Source organism: Myxine glutinosa, chromosome 1 (genome assembly GCF_964187855.1).
Source record: "Myxine glutinosa chromosome 1, kmMyxGlut1.1, whole genome shotgun sequence".
Lineage (NCBI taxonomy): Eukaryota > Metazoa > Chordata > Myxini > Myxiniformes > Myxinidae > Myxine > Myxine glutinosa.
The window spans coordinates 90,298,980-90,316,584 of record NC_136261.1 but is presented as its reverse complement, the minus strand read 5'-3'; the positions used below and the strand labels follow the sequence as shown (position 1 = coordinate 90,316,584).

At 42.5% G+C, this 17,605-nt stretch overlaps 1 protein-coding gene across 11 annotated transcripts in view; it reads left to right on the top strand.

The window, feature by feature from the left end:
* The window catches only part of KANSL3 (KAT8 regulatory NSL complex subunit 3), an 89,271-nt gene extending 74,401 nt beyond the window's left edge, over window positions 1-14,870 (top strand). For 6 of the 11 annotated variants that reach the window (XM_078774264.1, XM_078774270.1, XM_078774282.1 and 3 more), the window contains 3 exons: window positions 195-334; window positions 8,907-9,054; window positions 13,603-14,870. In XM_078774264.1, coding sequence (XP_078630390.1) covers window positions 195-334; window positions 8,907-9,054; window positions 13,603-13,922 — 608 coding nt within the window. In that variant the 3' untranslated portion in view covers window positions 13,923-14,870. Of the gene's footprint in view, window positions 1-194; window positions 335-8,906; window positions 9,055-10,323; window positions 10,392-13,602 lie in introns of all 11 variants that reach the window. The other 5 variants (XM_078774294.1, XM_078774287.1, XM_078774295.1 and 2 more) reach the window with 1 other exon arrangement.
* The last annotated feature ends 2,735 nt before the right edge of the window (window positions 14,871-17,605 follow it).

Genomic DNA, 17,605 nt, shown 5'->3' with positions numbered 1-17,605 from the left:
AGCCTTGACTCTGTTTCCAAAATATAAAACTAAAAAAGCCTTTAATTTACTCAACAAATATAATTTGTCATTATTGTACTTAGGTTTCAACCTTCCAATCTCTCCATTCAGACCTATCTCGTGCATCAAGTGGTTATTTAAGTACTGCACTGTACACTTATTGGCTGATTGTCCTTTTGTTCAATGTGGTAAAGTGGATCTGCAGAGCACTGCTGATGCCTCTGTGGTGACCTCCACTTCATCGTCTGACCACAACAACACTGTTACTGCCCTTGCTGTGAGAGACAAACCCACAGGACTTGGAGGAGATAAATCTGTGGATCCACCACAACAGGTGAGTTTTATGACACCACAACACACTAAAGGATAATTATTGGTACTATCCTAAACGGTTGATTGAAGTTCCTGTTGGAAAACTCAGGTAGCAGCAGTTTTTGAAATTTGATCATTACCTCTGCCACCTTTATGTTTTCACCCTGTCTGTCTGTTTGGTAACAGGATATCTTTCAAAAAAAATTATGGACTGATTCGGACGAATCTTGGTGGACAGGTTGAGTGTGTCAAGAGGAAAAATTGATTAGATTTTGGTAAAGATCCGGATCCAGATCTGGATATGAGAATTTAAAAATACGGTTCTTCACCATTGAGAGATGGGGCTAAAAATGATATTTTGCACGATATCTCAAAAAGTTATGGATGGATTCGGACGAAACATGGTGGATGAGTTGGTTCGGTGATGAGAATAAGCCGATTAGATTTTGGTTCAGGTCCGGATCCAGATCTGGCCTATCAGTGGGATACAAAACGTAAACTGTTCAGCATGGTGGAGGCATGCGCTCTACCGAGTGCCATTCTAGTTATTCTGATGTGTTGGGCTGATTTAGCCTATGCATTCCTGTGCCACGGAGTGATCTGCGCTATTAAAATAGTTACATGTTTTATATTTGATTGGACACATTATCATCTATCTATAATTCCAGTAATCTCTGTGTGTATGTTTGTATGTTTGTATGTCTGTATGTCTGTGACCGCTGTTTCTCGACAACCACGGGTCAGATATACTTTAAACTTGCCGGGTATATTGCTGGGGACCCGAGGATGTGCCTTTTCAAGGTTTCATATTAATCGGAGAAGTAGTTACCGAGCTATGTCCAAAAAACGATTCAACCAATCAGAGAGCAGCGAGCTATCACGTGTGCCGAACGTGGCGAACAGACTCTGCCTCGGACGGCACATTTGAGAGCGTATTCATTTATTTCACGTTGGAAAACTATGTTGCCGTTCAACTATGTTTTAAAACTAATTAAAACTAATTTGCGATTCATCGTAACTGCGATTTGCGACCTTCCGGACAGTGAAGACTGCACTTCCGGCAGCCAATCACAGAACGCGTTGTTGCGTACTGCGTAGGCGTGGCCGATGTGAGAGCGAGCCGAGCCGAGCGCGTGCGCCATTACGGTTCGTAATTCGATTTCTTCCGGAGAAAATAATAATTTCTCGATTTCTTATGCGCATTATTTCTCCCAATTCAGTCAGAGCGAAGGGCGGAAGCGAAGAGCGTTGTTTTTTTTGTTTACGGGCGTACGGGCGTACGGGCGGGGTAGAGCGTACGGGTAGCGTTTTTTTTTTTTTTTGGCAAGGAACGGGCACCCACGTACGGGCATGCCCTAGTGAGTGTAAATAATTTCATGTTTGTATTCATCCATTTATCCATTCGTGTGCAAATCTTATTATAATAGAGCAAACGTATATGGTTCGCTATGTATGTATGTACGTATGTACGTATGTATGTACGTATGTATGTATATATGTATGTATGTATGTATGTATGTATGTTTATATGCGACGAAAACGTCTTCTTCTTCAAATAAAATTAACACCCTCTTAATTAACCCTCTTAATTGCATTAAGACTGCTGAGACCCCTCAGACCTTTGATGACCCTTTAATTCCCCCAAGACCCTTCAGACCACCAAGATCCCTGAAGACCCCCAAAGACCCCATAGACCCAAAATACCCTTCAAGGCCCTGAGGCTCAAAAAGACCCTGAATACTCAAGGACCCAAAGACCCTGAATACCCGAAGACCCAAAACACCCCGAAGACCCAAAACACTCCGAAGACCCAAAAGACCCCGAAGACCAACAATACCCCGAAGACCCAAAAGACCCCGAAGACCAAAAAGACCCGGAAGACCCTTAAAGACCAAGAAGAACCAAAAGAACATTAAGACCCAAAAGCCCCTGAAGACCCAAAAGACACCGAAGACCCTTTAGACCCAAAAGCCTCTGAAGACTTTTATCCTTGTATATCTTACTTGGCATGCGCAAGATTGGTCGTCACGGCTCTTCAAAGCTGTCCCCGCGCGCACGCTTTCGAAGTTAAGTAATTTTTCACAATTGTGTTTTTGTCGAATCTGTAGCTTTCTTTCGGTGTATGTACCTATTGGGGTGACTTTAATAGGTTTCTCGGTGTTGGTTTTTCATACCTGTGTACAGAATCGTCGTTTTTTTCGTATCGTGTATTCTGAGGCCTAGTGTAGTACTAGTAGGCTACCGTGTCAGCCCTTGGCTTGAGGCTTTTTTTTTTGTCTCAGCGGTTCTTCGATCGCACTGCAAATTACTTTCGGTCTCTGTTTTTCACAGTCTTTTCACCCCATACTTCCTTGTTTTAAAATCTCAAAAAAAAAAACCCCAAAAAAATATTTTCCTTCTCTGTTCTTATCCGTTTGTTCGTTCTTATTTGTTCGTTCGTTCTTCGACCACGTTGTTCGTGATCACGTGATCACGTTGTTAAAAAATGTTTCATCTGTCCCCTGAAGAACTTTATTTTGTCATATTCTATAACACCTTTTTCTTATTCTTCTATAAAAGGATGCTTTCGACTTGCTCACCAAATCTATTCATTCCAAAAAAAAATTCCATCTCTTACAGTGCATCTTTCATTCATTCCCTAAACTCTCCAGAACTCCACCCATCCTTCAGCGTCCTCAAATGTATTTTTGACTCGAATGTCTCAAGAAACTCATTTTGCAATAAATGTTCGTTTCCCATTAATCGGACACTTTTCAAAATCCAATCTCACCCCTTCCCTCCAAATCTTCCCCATCACCCATCTCTTTCAAATCTTCCCCCTTGCCCCTCCCCCCCCCAAATCTTCCCCATCACCCATCCCTTTCAAATCTCCCCCCCTGCCCCTTCCCTCCTAAACTCCCCCCACACCCCTCCCCTCCGAGACTCTCCCTCACTCCTCCCCTCCTAGACTCCCCTCTCACCCCTCCTCCTCAAAGCGTCCTCCCCGCTTCTTCCCCCTTCCAACTTTCACCTTCTTCTCCCTCAACCTTCTGCCTCACTCTTCCCCCTCCTCAAATAACACCTCACTGCGCCTCACCCAATCACCATCAAACCTTTTCTCTGCCCCATTCTTCCCTTTCTCCAAGCTATTCTGTAATCTCTGACACACCTTCAACAGCTCTCCCTACCTCTTCCTCCTCTTCCACATCTTACCCTACCGCTCCCCCCCCTGTTCTGTATCCAATGCTCCCCCTTCCTCTTCCTTAACAGTATGGACCTCAAACATCCGGGGCCTTCGCTCAAACTTAACTGATCTCTCCATACAGGTTGCTTCTGACAAACCAGACGTGATCTGCTTAACAGAAACTTTCCTCCTTCATGATGTCTCTGATTCCTTGGTATCTTTCCCAGGTTACTCCCTCCTCCGGTATGATAGACCTGAGCCTCGTCCTGGAGGTGGGGTTGCTATCTTTATAAAAAAACTCTCTTCCTCACTCACCCTGCACTGCCCTCTCTCCACCTCACCCCCAGGAATACCTTTGGCTACGGCTTCCCCTTCGCTCCCACCTTTTGTTCATATGTGTGTTGTACCGTCCACCAAACAGTGATGACTCCAACTACATCTCGCTGTCTGATAATATGGACCAACTTCTATCTACCTATCCCAACTCTCTCTTCCTCATATGTGGTGATTTCAACTGTCATCATGCCAGTTGGCTGGGGGTGGGTACCTCTCTCACCAGCCATGGCTCTTCAGCAAAGGACTTCTGTGACTCACTGGGACTGACACAATCTGTCAATTTCCCAACCCGGATCTCAGTCAACGGAGCATCTTCTCTTCTGGACTTGGTTATGACTAACTTCCCTGAAAATGTCTGCTGCTCTTCTTCTGCTCCAATCGGCTCTTCTGATCATGTGCTTGTTAAAGTGGACATCTCTCTGACCATTCTCAGAGAGCCTCCTCAGCGTCGACGAGTCTGGCATTTCACTCAGGCCAACTGGCACGGTCTTCAAGCAGCCATCAATCATCTGGACTGGTCTCCCATCTCTACTGCCTCTGACATCAACTCATCCTGGGAATTCTTCCAAAGTAAATTGCTCTCTCGCATGCACAGATTTATCCCATCTCGTCTTCAGTTGTCATACCCTTCCTCCCGTCCATGGTACACGGAATCTTGTGGTGAGGCTATTGCCCAGAAACAACTTGCTTTTGTCTCCTGGAAAGCAAATCCAACGGAAGGAAATCTCATTTCCTTTCACAAAGCCCGAAACAAGTGTGTGTCCACCCTCAGGAGAGCCAGGAAACAATATCTCTCCGTTCTCAGGACCGAACTCTCTTATCTGTCTCCCTCTTCCAAATCCTGGTGGCGTCTGGTCAAATCTGTTTCTGGTGTTTGTTCCCCCTCCATCCCCTCCCTCACCTCAAATGGCCACACGGCTGACTCCGTACGTGAAAAAGCTGAATGCCTCAACTCTGTTTTTGCCTCTAAATCTTGTGTCCCAAACCCATCCCTCTCTATACCCACCGTACCCAGTCGTACCCAGCTGCTCCTGGACTCTGTGTCCTTTCCTCCTGACAAGGTGGAAAAGTTTCTGTCAACCCTCGACTCTGATTCTGCAACTGGACCTGACGGCATCAGCCCACGGGTCCTAAAATCATGTTCTTCCGCTCTTTCACTCCCTCTCTCTGTTCTCTTCACCCTCTCTTTTGCTCAAGGTCATCTTCCATCTGCTTGGAAATCTGCCAACATCACCGCTTTGCACAAAAAAGGTGCAAAAACAGATCCCAGCAACTACAGACCAATCAGCCTTCTCCCAATTATCAGCAAAGTCATGGAATCCATCATTGCTTCAGATATGAAATCTTTCCTCTTCTCCAATGGCTTGATCTCTGATCATCAATTTGGTTTCAGACCTGGACACTCCACTCTGGACATGCTGCTTCTGCTTTCTCAACAATGGATGGAGGTCCTCAAAGCCAAACAGGATATTAGAGCAGTCTCCCTTGACATATCACATGCCTTCGATACGGTCTGGCACCCCGCTCTGCTCACCAAACTCTCCTCTTTTGGTATCCATGGAAATCTCCACGCATGGCTGGCGGACTTCCTCTCTAGTCGTAGTCAACGTGTGACCCTGAATGGGTTTCTCTCATCTCCTCTTCCTGTTCAGGCTGGAGTTCCCCAAGGCAGTGTTCTGGGCCCTGTGCTTTTTCTGGTCTTCATCAATGATCTCTCTGACTCTCTTGAAAATCCTCTCTATCTCTTTGCTGACGACTCTACTCTCTGTCGCTCCATTCTTCATCTGTCAGATCGGCAGTCTGCAGCCTCCTCACTCTCTGCAGATCTTGACAAAATCACAGACTGGGCAAACAAGTGGAACATGTCTTTCAATCCTGACAAATCTCACACTCTTACGATGTCTCTCCGAAAAGACCGACTGAACAACCCTCCCATCCACTTTCTGAATAATCCTCTCCAAGAAGTTCTGTCGCTCAAGCTTTTCGGTCTCACTATCTGCCATGATCCTTCCTGGGAAAACCACATTTCAAATCTGGCCTCCAAAGCCAGTCGCCGACTGGGCATCCTCCGTCGTGCGAAGTCCTTCCTTGGCACACCTGAGCTCCTCACCACATACAAGGCTTTCATCTGCAGCTCAATGGAATACTGCTCTCCCCTCTGGGCTCGTGCTCCTGCCTCACACCTAGCTCGCCTTCATGCTGTTGAAACCAAAGCATTCAGAATCATTGGAATCTCCCACGATGAAGCTAACTCCAAGGGCCTCTCACTCACTCACCGCAGGCAGGTTGGTGGTCTTTCCGTCTTCTACCGACTCCTCTCTGGCCTTGCCCCCCCAGCTCTCTCTGGGCTCTGTCCCGCAAATATTCCTACAGGTCGCACAAGATCTGCCTGCAACCCTCTTATGGTTGAACTGCCAAAATCAAGACTCTCTGCTCACCTTCACTCCTTCATTCCTCTTTTCTCCCGCCTCTGGAACAAACTCCCTCACTCTCTTCAATCCCACTCCACCCTCCAAGTCTTTAAAACAGCTGTTCACCACCATCTCTTATCTTCCCCCATCCAAAACCTTGATCTTTTCTACCCCCGCTAATTTCGGTCCCCTTTTGTTTTATACCTCTCCCCCCCCTTCCCATGCCTCCTCCCCCCAAGCCCTCTCCCTTCCACACATCTCCCTGCTCTCGGATGTTGTGTTTGTGTGTTTCCCCTTCTCTCCCCATCTTGTCTTCCGCTCCCTCTTTTTGGGTATTTTGTTTGTCTGGTTGATTTGTTTGTGAAGTAAATGTTAGCTGTTTCACGAGCCTCGATTCAGTATACACAAAAAAAAAAAAAAAAAAAATACACCACAGACCCAAAAGACACGGAAGACCCTTAAGACCCAAAAGCCTCTGAAGACACCAAAGACCTAAAAAAAACCAAAAACCCTTAAAGACCAAGAAGAACCAAAAGAACCTTAAGACCCAAAAGCCCCTGAACACCCCAAAGACCCAAAAGACTCTGAAGACACCAAAGACTCTGAAGACCCAAAATACCCTTAAAGGCCCAGAGGATCCAAAAGACCCTGAAAACCCAAATAGCCCCGAAGACCCAAAACACCATGAAACCCAAAAGACACCGAAATGGTCAAAGATGACTACCCCTCTGAAACGACGTATGGTGAGGCGCGCAGAGCATGCCGAGTCACTCTAGTCAATACAATAATTATGCCTGTAGTATGTACAGGCTGTGTGTGACGTTTTATTTTTGCTGCCATTTGTTTTTTTTCATCCTCCTGCTGTTACTATCCCAACTATCGTCTGACATTTAAAAATTATATCAACAATATATTTCACACTTCCGTCGGAAGTAATGGAGAGACATAGCTCCTTGATCGTTATCATAAGATCGTTATCAAACAAACACACTTACTTTCTCGATGGCCTCTTGGATTATCTGTCAACCCGACTCATTTATGCTGGAAAGGTACCAATTTCATGGGATTTTAATGTTCATGTTGATGGTTTCAATGATCCACTCTCAAAAATCTCTGGACTTGCTAGATAGTTTCAATCTGCAGCAACTTATTCTGTGTCTCGCCGTTAATCATGATCATACTTTTGATCGAGTATCCTATGAACCTGGTCGCGTGACTGGGGTTGACTTTAACATACAGTAGAAAATCTTTCATCAGGACATCCAAATGACGGAAGGCCCATTATCCGGAAAAAATAATCATGTCCTAAAAATGCCGGATTCCCGAAGTGACTTTTTTGTTTGCATTTGCATACATTTTTGTGGAAGAGCTCGTACACTGAACGGATCAGGACATAACAAATAAAAACAGGACGCAAAACAAATGCATGGGGTGGACAAGATGGACATAGAAGGATGCATGGGGTGGATGAGATGGACACAAAAGGATGCATAGGGTGGACAAGATGGATACAGAAAGAAACTCCGAGGAGGGAAAACTGGAAAATTGGAAGGAGGGTGGATTTGGGTGGTGTGAGCGAGGGTCGAAAAGATCATGGTTTTGGATTGGGGACGATTTGAGATGGTGGTGCAGAGCTATCTTGAAAACCTGGAAGGAAGATTGAGATTGAAGAGGATGTGGAAGTTGATTCCACAGGTTGGGAAAAAGAGGAAAAATGAGTGGAGGTGAGCAATGATCCTGAATTTAGGTTTTCCATTTCGGACTTTGCACTAATTTTGCACTTTCGGAGGTTGTTGGTTGCGGTTTAGCAGTCGTTTGTGCCCCTCCCTCTACGGCAAAAAATAAAAAATGCAAAAAAGTTGGGGAAAATTAGACGTTTTCTTCGGTTTTTAGAGTGGTTTGTTGGCAGGATTTACAATCTAATTCAATACGAACTGTGCCGGGCTGGTTTTGTGCAAAAATATTGAAAAAGTGTGCTGTATGGGAAATAAAATTGAGTCATGACTTGATTTTTTTAACTTTCTCTTTCTACTTTCACTTTTATTTTTACGTTTGAATTCTCTTACACACTGTCCTTCTGCTGTTTGGAGCAGAGAAAGGGGGGCTGCAGGGTGTGGGTTGATCAAAGGGTCAACGTCACATAAAATCATCAATTTTCATCCAATTGACCTAAAATTTTAAGAATCTGCATTTTGGGTCACTGAATTTGTTCACCAATCAAAAGTGAGAAGCCAATTTTTATTTTTTTATATTTTTTAGATCAAAAGGTCAACGTCACATAAAATCGTCATTTTTCATCCCATTGACTTGAAATTTGAGTAGGCTTGAGTTGTTTTTTTTGCTGTTTTCATCGTGTTGAACATACCGAAGAAGAAGTCTGAATACAAAGCGGACGCAGGCAAGCTTTGCATTTTCAGAAGCTGTATAGTTTGTGAATCGAACGCAATTGTTGAAACCACAACACTCATGTGGTTTACGTAACAACATTACGTAACAACGTTTTACTTTACGTAACAACAAATGTAAGCAAAGGGTTAAAAGTTTTACACTTCACGTTATCGATTAAAACGCTTCAGATTGTTCTTTTTTTATTTTGTTACTATTGACCACAATTTTTGCTTTTAGTGTAATCGGTGGAAGCAGACACAGCACTGTACATTGCCATGCATCCTCCTCTTTCACAGTCTCATCACCTGTCGGTGAAAAAGCACAACGTGGGTGTTGATGCGGCAACATCGACTTTGCAAGATAAGATCTTGCCGGTGTCGAATGGCCAAAATGGCCTTCTGAGACTGCCAGATTCCAAGCTGAGCTCCACAGTGGATGAATCAAGTATGTATCAACTTTAAAAGTGTAAAGTGTACCAGACCTAGGGAATTTGTTCAATGTATGCATTTATTCCTGATGCATTAAATAGCAACTGTGATTTTTATTTTCCGCTTGCAGCACATAATCCAGGCCAAATCCAAGCAAGTTGTTCTTTATTCCTTTTTGCTGCTTTTGCACCACATGGTATTGTACTCTGTGATCCATTTACCATCGTCTTTTATGCTAAACAACCACTAATACAAATGTTGAGTACTGTGTTATGTGTTCTGGTGCCATGTGTTGTTTATATGAACAAGGCTTACTATTGCTTATATGAGCAAGACCAAGGTTTATACGAACCAGACTTGGTGGTGTAATGGTCAAAACGTCCGAACATCCGTTCAAACCCCGGCCGAGTCATACCAAAGACTTTTGAAATGGTATTTGGTGCTTTCTTGCTTCACATTCAGCATTTAAAAGGATAAGAGCATGGGAAATCCTCCAGGTTCACATCCATGAGGCATGGGAGGAGGGAATTACTCCTTGGGAAATGCCCCGCTGAGTTCAGTGAGAAAAGCAATGCCATTGTTGTGACGGCGCTGATACCCACAGTACCCTGGGAAGTGGGAGCACCGCCCCCAAGCTGTGTGTGTGTGTGTGTGTGTGTGTGTGTGTGTGTGTGTGTGTGTGTGTGTGTGTGTGTGTGTGTGTGTGTGTGTGTGTGTGTGTGTGTGTGTGTGTGTGTGTGTGTGTGTGTGTGTGTGTGTGCTTCGAGAGCCAGCACAGGCCCCGAGGCAAAAAACCTCGGGGCCCCCACCCGCACCCCTTTATAACTTTTTAAGGAACTAGCTTTAATGAAGATCCGAAATTAGAGTCGCAACGAGCTCATAAATAAAGGAAAATCACAGCAGCAGCCTTGTTAGCTCACAGTTCAAGTGTTGAAAAGTAAATAAATAAAGTATTAACAAATCTATTATACAAGTTGAAGTTGGTGCACCTCGTACGTGTTGCAGAATATGAAACATACAGTTGTGTGCGTGCGTGCGTGTGCGCGCGCGTGCTCCACTATGAGAGGTCAGTGGTTCAGAAATCCTGTCTAAATCCGAGATCCTGTAAAATTTTAAAGGCACATTTATGATAGGCTTTGTATTGCCAATGATTGGCCTTGTATTGCCAATGATAGGCCTTGTATTGCCAATGATAGGCCTTGTATTGCCAATGATTGGCCTTGTATTGCCAATGATTGGCCTTGTATTGCCAATGATAGGCCTTGTATTGCCATGTCTGATTTAGGCAAGAGTAAGATGAACCTGTAGTTGTGTGGGAGAAAGAGAGAGGAAAGGCATCAATATTCTGCACAGGTACGCTAAGACCCCAATATGTATGGTTTTTACCAAAGTTGATAATATTGTTTTTATTTGTTTGAAATTTATTTAGAATTACTCTCTACAATTGTGCAGTCTTTTTTATTCTGAAATCAAGGCTCATGAAAGAGTGGGGTGGTGGGAAAAGGGGGAGGAGGGGAGATAGCAATCTTCCCTCCAGGTTTTCAAGACATGCTGTTCACCACCATCTGATGGTCAAACATTCCCACATCCAAAACCATGATCTTTTCTATCCCCATTAACCCTCCCCAAGCCCATCTCTTTCCAAGTATCCAGTTTTTCCTTCATGAAAGTTTGCTTCTATTTCCATCATGCCACCCCGTGTGTCCTCCCCAAGCCCTCATTCATCCTCATATCCCTTATTTGTCCAAGTCTCCCTCGATTTTGTTCCTCAACCCTGCTGTTAGTTTGTTTCCCCCTCACTTTCTAGTTTCTACTTTTCCTTTTGTTTTGTTACTTCCTGATCCGTTCATTATCTTGTGTAGCTCCTCCACGAGCCTTGATTGCTTGCTTGAAGTCCTCGATGGAAGAGTGCGATTTGAACCGTCTCCAGAAAGCAGTTCCACAAACGGGGGGGGGGGGGAAGAGTTGTCATGTGTGCCTGGATTTTGGTTGTTTCATTTAGGAGGAGTTACTGGAAGAATTTGTGCATCCTAAAAGAGCTAGGATGGGTTGAAGGCCTGGGAGAACTGCTCAATTACAGGAGAAGGAGTATAAAACAGAGGTGCAACCGACCTGTGTTGGATGCGAGAGCAATTGGGACTTGTGTTTCGGCCTGCTCATCATGGCCGATTCCAATAATGTCGAGAGCTGTAGATTCCACAAAATCCATGGGAGACGAATGTGGTGCTGGGGTGCCAGCCCATAAGGGAGAGCAGTACTTCACTGAGTTATGGATAAAGACTTTGTCGGTCATGAGTAGTTCAGATTTTGTTTTCTCAATTAATGTGCAGCATGGTCTGTGGTGTGCTTTGCCATTTATTAACCAAGCGGAGGATAATGCACAGACAAACCCCTGGGGTTGGTGTCCCGTGGGATGGGGGTGAGGTGTGATTTCTCCTCAATTGCCCTGCTAACTGCCGAGAGAATGTGATGTCCAAGATGACAATGCTGGCATCCAGAATGCATTGGGAAGTTGTGTCACTTCCCTCTCTTCCCCACTCGCAAGACTGTTTGTCTGAAGTGAAGTCCAGTCTTGTCTATTGTCTTTGTCGATATGTTCATGCAACAGCTCTTCCATGAGTCTCTTAGATACTTTAAAAGATAAATAAAATAAGTAAAAAACAGTATAATTTTATCCAAAGAATCGACATTTTCTCAACTGCCCTTTAAGCCAGAGCACAAATAATTCTTTTAAGATCATTATCGTCCACGTCGTTATTCATTGGCAATTTTCAGCTATTGCTGTTAAATGAAGTTGTTGTTTTTTTTTTTTTGGATGAAGGGAATTTTGAAGAGGATTTTAAAAAATTATTTGGAGTTTGGTGTTGTTGATCATATACAGTGCCTTTAGAAAGTATTCACACCCCTTGACCTTTTTTACAATTTGTTGTGTTCCAGCCTGAATTTTAAATGGGTGAAATTGGCAATTTTTATCACTGATCTACACATAATACCCCATAATGCCAAAGTGGAATTTTTTCTCCAGAAATTTTTACAAAAACAATTATAAATGAAATACAGAAATATCTAATTTACATAATTATTCAACTCTCTGAATCAATACTCCGTAGAAGCACCTTTGGCAGTGATTACAGCTTTGAGTCTTCTTGGGTATGTCTATATCAGCTTTGCACATCTGGATTTGGAGCGTTTCTCCCATTCTTCCTTGCAGATTTGCTCAAGCTCTGTCATGTTGGATGGGGAGCGTCGGTGAACAGCAATTTTCAAGTCTTTCCACAGATTCTCAATGGGATTCAAGTCTGGGCTTTGGCTGGGCCACTCAAGGACTTTCACACTTGTTCTGAACCCATTCCAGTGTTGCTTGGGCTGTATGCTTGGGGTCATTGTACCACTGGAATGAAAATCTTTGCCCCCGTCTAAGGCCTTTTGTACTCTGATGCAGGTTTTCCTCAACGATTTGCCTGTATTTGGCTCCATCCATTGTTCCCACTATCCCTACAGGTCTCCCAGGCCCTGCTGCTGAAAAGCATTCCCGTAGCATGATGCTGTCACCACCATGCTTCACGGTAGGGATGGTGTTAGAAGGGTGATGAGCTTTGCTCGATTTCTGCCAGACATAGCGCTTTGCATTCAGGCCAGAGAGTTCATTTTTCATCTCATTAGACCACAGAATCTCTTGCCTCATGCTCTGAGTCATTCAGGTGCCTTTTTGCAAACTCCAAGGATGCTGTCATGTGCCTTTTTCCCAGGAGTTGTTATGGTCTTGCAACTCTCCTATAAAGCCTAGATTTGTGAACGGCTGCAGAGACTGTTGTCCTTCTGTCAGGTTCTCCCATCTCAGCCAAGGAACTCTGTAGTTCTATCAGTGGTCATTGGTTTATTGGTCACTTCTCTGACCAAGGTCCTTCTTGCCGGGTTGGTTAGTTTGGTCGGACGGTCAGCTCTATGAAGAGTATGGGTAGTTCCATATTCTTTCCATTTACCAATGATGGAGCTCACTGTGCTCTTGGGAACTTCCAATACTCTAGAAATTGTTTTATACCCTTCCCCAGATATATGCCTCCCCACCATTCTATCTCTGAATTATACGGACAGTTCCTTGGACTTCATGGTAGAGTGTCTGCTCTGACATGCACCGTCAACTGTGGGACTTTGTATAGAAAGGTGTGTTTCTTTCAAATCATGTTCAATCAATTGAATTGGCTACAGGTGGACTCCAATGGAGTTGTGAAACATCTCAAGGATGATCAAAGGAAATTGGATGCACCTGAGCTCAATTTGGAGTGTTATAGCAAAGGGGTTGAATACTTTTTGACTCGAGACATTTTAGCTTTTCATTTTTAATTTGTAAATATTTTCCAAAACAAAAATCCACCTTGACATTATATGGGGTATTATGTGTAGATCAGTGACAAAAAAAAATCTCAATTTAATCCATTTTAAAGACACTGTATATCAAAGTGGTGTCACAAACAATATTATTTCTACAATGCTTTGTCGAGCCGGTTTTGATTGTGTAGTGCGTTGTTTTTTTCATCCACCTCTCCTCCCTCCTCCCGTGCAGGCAAGACTGAGACCGAGGGCTACGATTCCAAGTTGACTACACTCACTCCAACCAAATCTCCCATCAGTACCGTGCTCTCATTCAGCCAAGCATCTCCTCGGCCAACAAATGGAATTGCTGCTCAAGCTTCTGCCGAGTCGGTAACCATGGTGATTGTCTCTTGCTCAGGTGCTACCACGTTCACACAGTCCAAACATGAAATGCACACCTCTTCAACTGAAAGAGCTTCTAAGACCATGTGCAGCACCAATGTCAACGTTGAAGGTTCCATCGCAGTCACACGGCCTAGAAGAAACCGTTTGCCAAACAAAATCCATTGATGACCACAGATTGAGCTATGCAAATCAGACAAAACGTGTGAACTAAAAAGTGTTGCATTTGATTCAATTCTGAAATGTTTGTTTATAAAGACTGCCCTGTTACAGTTTATGAAAACTTGCATTCTCTAAAAATCATAGCTGTTGCAAAACTGGCATTTGGTAACAATTAAATATTTTCTGTGCTGATAGTTTTATTTGCCATCTGCACACTTTATTCAATCATGCCAAAATGGCACAATAATAATGCGTCCCCATAGAATGGACCAGCAAGTGATATCAATCGTCTCTCATATCCCGTGCGCTGTTTACTCAACAGGGATTTGTGACGTGTACATCTGCATTCGGTGAATGATAGATGAGCAAAGGGAAAGAATTGCTTTCATCATTCCTCATTTGCATCATTCTTCTAATCTTCTTTTATCTTTTCCAGCATTTGCAAGAATGTGATTGCAAGTTTTAATTTATTTTCACATTTCGTTTTCCTACCTCTGAATGATCTGAAGACGTGGTCACTTTGCATCGAGTATGATTGGTTGATCGATAGTTTGCCAAACAACAGCTTTATTGCAGCAGTACTGCAAAGGTAGCATCCATTATTTAATATACAACTTGTAAATGCTCCACCGTCTCGGCACGATCTGTAAGGAATTCCATTTCCACATTGTCCTTAACTCTGTGTACATCCGGATACTTTGCATTGTGCGTTTTTAGAGGACGTACAAGGAATTCTGTAACAGGAGAAGGCCATTTGGTCAATCATGGCTGTGGTATATCATACACCACATCGATTACATGTATCAGTTTGTCGAATTAATTAATACTTTATAGGCATGTTATTGCCTTTTCTTTTTCTCCGAGTGCTGTGCATTCATATGTGTGAAAATGGATTTGTACATACAGTATAATGCATTTAAGTGTACTATTTTGCATTAAATTTTTGTATGCATACTTTTTGTCGTGATCATTCTGAACTCTCAAAACAAGGCTTGTAATTGGTTAACACAATTACATTTTCAGCGGAAATGCGTTCTCGAGTGATGAGTTCAATGTCCCAGGACCCAGATGCTGACATCACGAGATCATGTGTAAGCGAATTGCAGATTGACACGTCATGGTTGGTATGTTTATACACGTCACACCTCACCATTCAGCACAACTTTTATGAACTACACAACAATGTGTTTTTCCACCAACATGTAATGAATGGGGCCCTCTTCATGTTCTGTTCTCAAACTCTTCATGTTCTGGACTTGGTCTTAACTAATGATTAAAGTCACTGGTGTTGACCATAAACTTCCTCTTGAAACATAAACTTCCTAATCAAGTCACCACTTGATTAGAGATTAAGTTAGGCCTAATAGTGAAAATTAAGGACCAGCAGAAAGGACGCACGTGCGTGCGTAGTATAATTTAGAGGATTACGACGAGGATTTAAAGGAAAGAAGTGGGAATAGAAAGCACAGACGGTAAAACTAAACTGTGAGCAATCATGGGAAGTATTCAAAGTGAAGCTTTCCCATGCAAAGGAAAATATATTTCAAAGAAAGCAAAGGATGGAAATAAAAAGGAGCATTTATATGACCAGAAATATTTGGCCTTGAGTTGGCATTTAAGAAGAGAGCATGGAGTAGATGTGCAGAAATCAAGAAAACATTTGGTTATTTTTTTGGTTTGCCAGAACTAGGAACGAATTATGTGCAAGAGCAAGAAACATTGACAACAAATTTGAAGGAAAGCTTGCAAGGAGTGTCAAGTCAAACCGGGAGGATTTTTTTTTTTTTTTTTTTTGGCAATTTGTAAACAGCAATGTGAAAAGCAGGAAAGGTACAGGGAACTTTGAAAGATGTGATGGATCAATAGCTGAACCTGATGAGGATAAACTGAAAGTTTCTAACTTTGCTTTCCAAGAACTCTTCACCAAGGAGGATCTGGGAAATATTCCAAAACTTGAGTGGCAGGCCCAGAGCTTGGTGAAGTTTATGTATTGGAGCATTTGGAGGACAGAGTGAAAAAGAACCTGTTCTAGCTAAACGACAACATGTCTGCCAGGCCAGATAATATACAACCAGCTGGGGGGCTTAAATAATTGGTGGATGTCATATGTTGCCCCCTCACTAGGGTGGTCCAAAAAACATCGATCTCTCCGATTTTGATGCTCTACTGGATTATTGTTAGAAATGGTCTAAAACATTCACCCACCAAATATTTTCGCTCAATTCCATCTAGAAACTCATACACACTTCAATTGAAATATGGCGTTTTTCACCAAATTTGGCTAAATGAGAACAATCCAATAGCAACCTAGGTGGAAAACGTACATGCACTATTGTACTAAGCCATTTTGTGGTTCATGACTTTTTGCATGCGCTTGCGCCTGTGAGTGTGAAATCATCATGGTCGAAACACGTTTGACAATGCTTGAAACATGTTTGAAACATGTTCATACATGTTTGACTCATGTTTCGACCATGAGGACTTCACAGGGGTATGTACCATCAATGACATTATTTAGGAAAAAAATATTTCTAAAGTCTTTGTAAGTCATTAAAATTGACCAAAATGACAAATTTATATGTTGAGTGTGTATGAGTTTATAGATGACTCAGATGCAAAAAATTTTTGGGTGAATGAATTAGACCATTTCTAGCAATAATCCAATAGAGCATCAAAATCCAGATAAAAATGATTTTTTTGCATTTTTGGACCACCCTACCCCTCACACTGATCTTTGAGAAATCAATAGCAGAGGGGTATCTTCCCATGGACTGGAAGAGAGACAAAAACAGAGTGAGAAATTTTCTGGATATTACTGCCCAGTGAGTTTAACCTGAGCTTTTGGGAAATTGGTGGAATCTATATCAGGGATGCATTCATTCACTACATTGGCAGTATTAATTTACCACATTATCCCGAATGACCTGCTAACGAGCTGCTCATGTGTGTTATCATTTTTCTGAGATTAGAGTGGACTAATTTGTTAGATCATGGAACCCCTGTTGATGTCGTATATCTGGACTACAAGAAAGCATTTGATGCAGTCCCTCATCGATGACTTCTACAGGGAATAAAATAATGCAGGATTGGTCACCCCATCTACTCATGGATGGAAGCGTTTTTACTGGAAAGACGATAGAGGGTCGTAGTTAATGTAGCAGTCGTACTGGATAGGAGTTGAAAGTTGTATATCACAAGGAAGTGTACTGGGTCCAATGCTGTTTGTGGTGTACTTGGTGATATCCAGAGATATCCTTAGTGATTATTAGATACCCTTTATGATATACAGAGATATCCTTAGTGATTATTAGATACCCTTTATGATATACAGAGATATCCTTAGTGATTATTAGATACCCTTTATGATATACAGAGATATCCTTAGTGATTATTAGATACCCTTTATGATATACAGAGATATCCTTAGTGATTATTAGATACCCTTTATGATATACAAAGATATCCTTAGTTTTTACTAGATACCCTTTATGATATACAGAGATATCCTTGGTGATTATTAGATACCCTTTATGATATACATAGATATCCTTAGTGATTATTAGATACCCTTTATGATATACAGAGATACCTTGGTGATTATTAGAAACCATTTATGATATACAGAGATATCCTTGGTGATTATTAGATACCCTTTATGATATACAGAGATATCCTTGGTGTTTATTAGA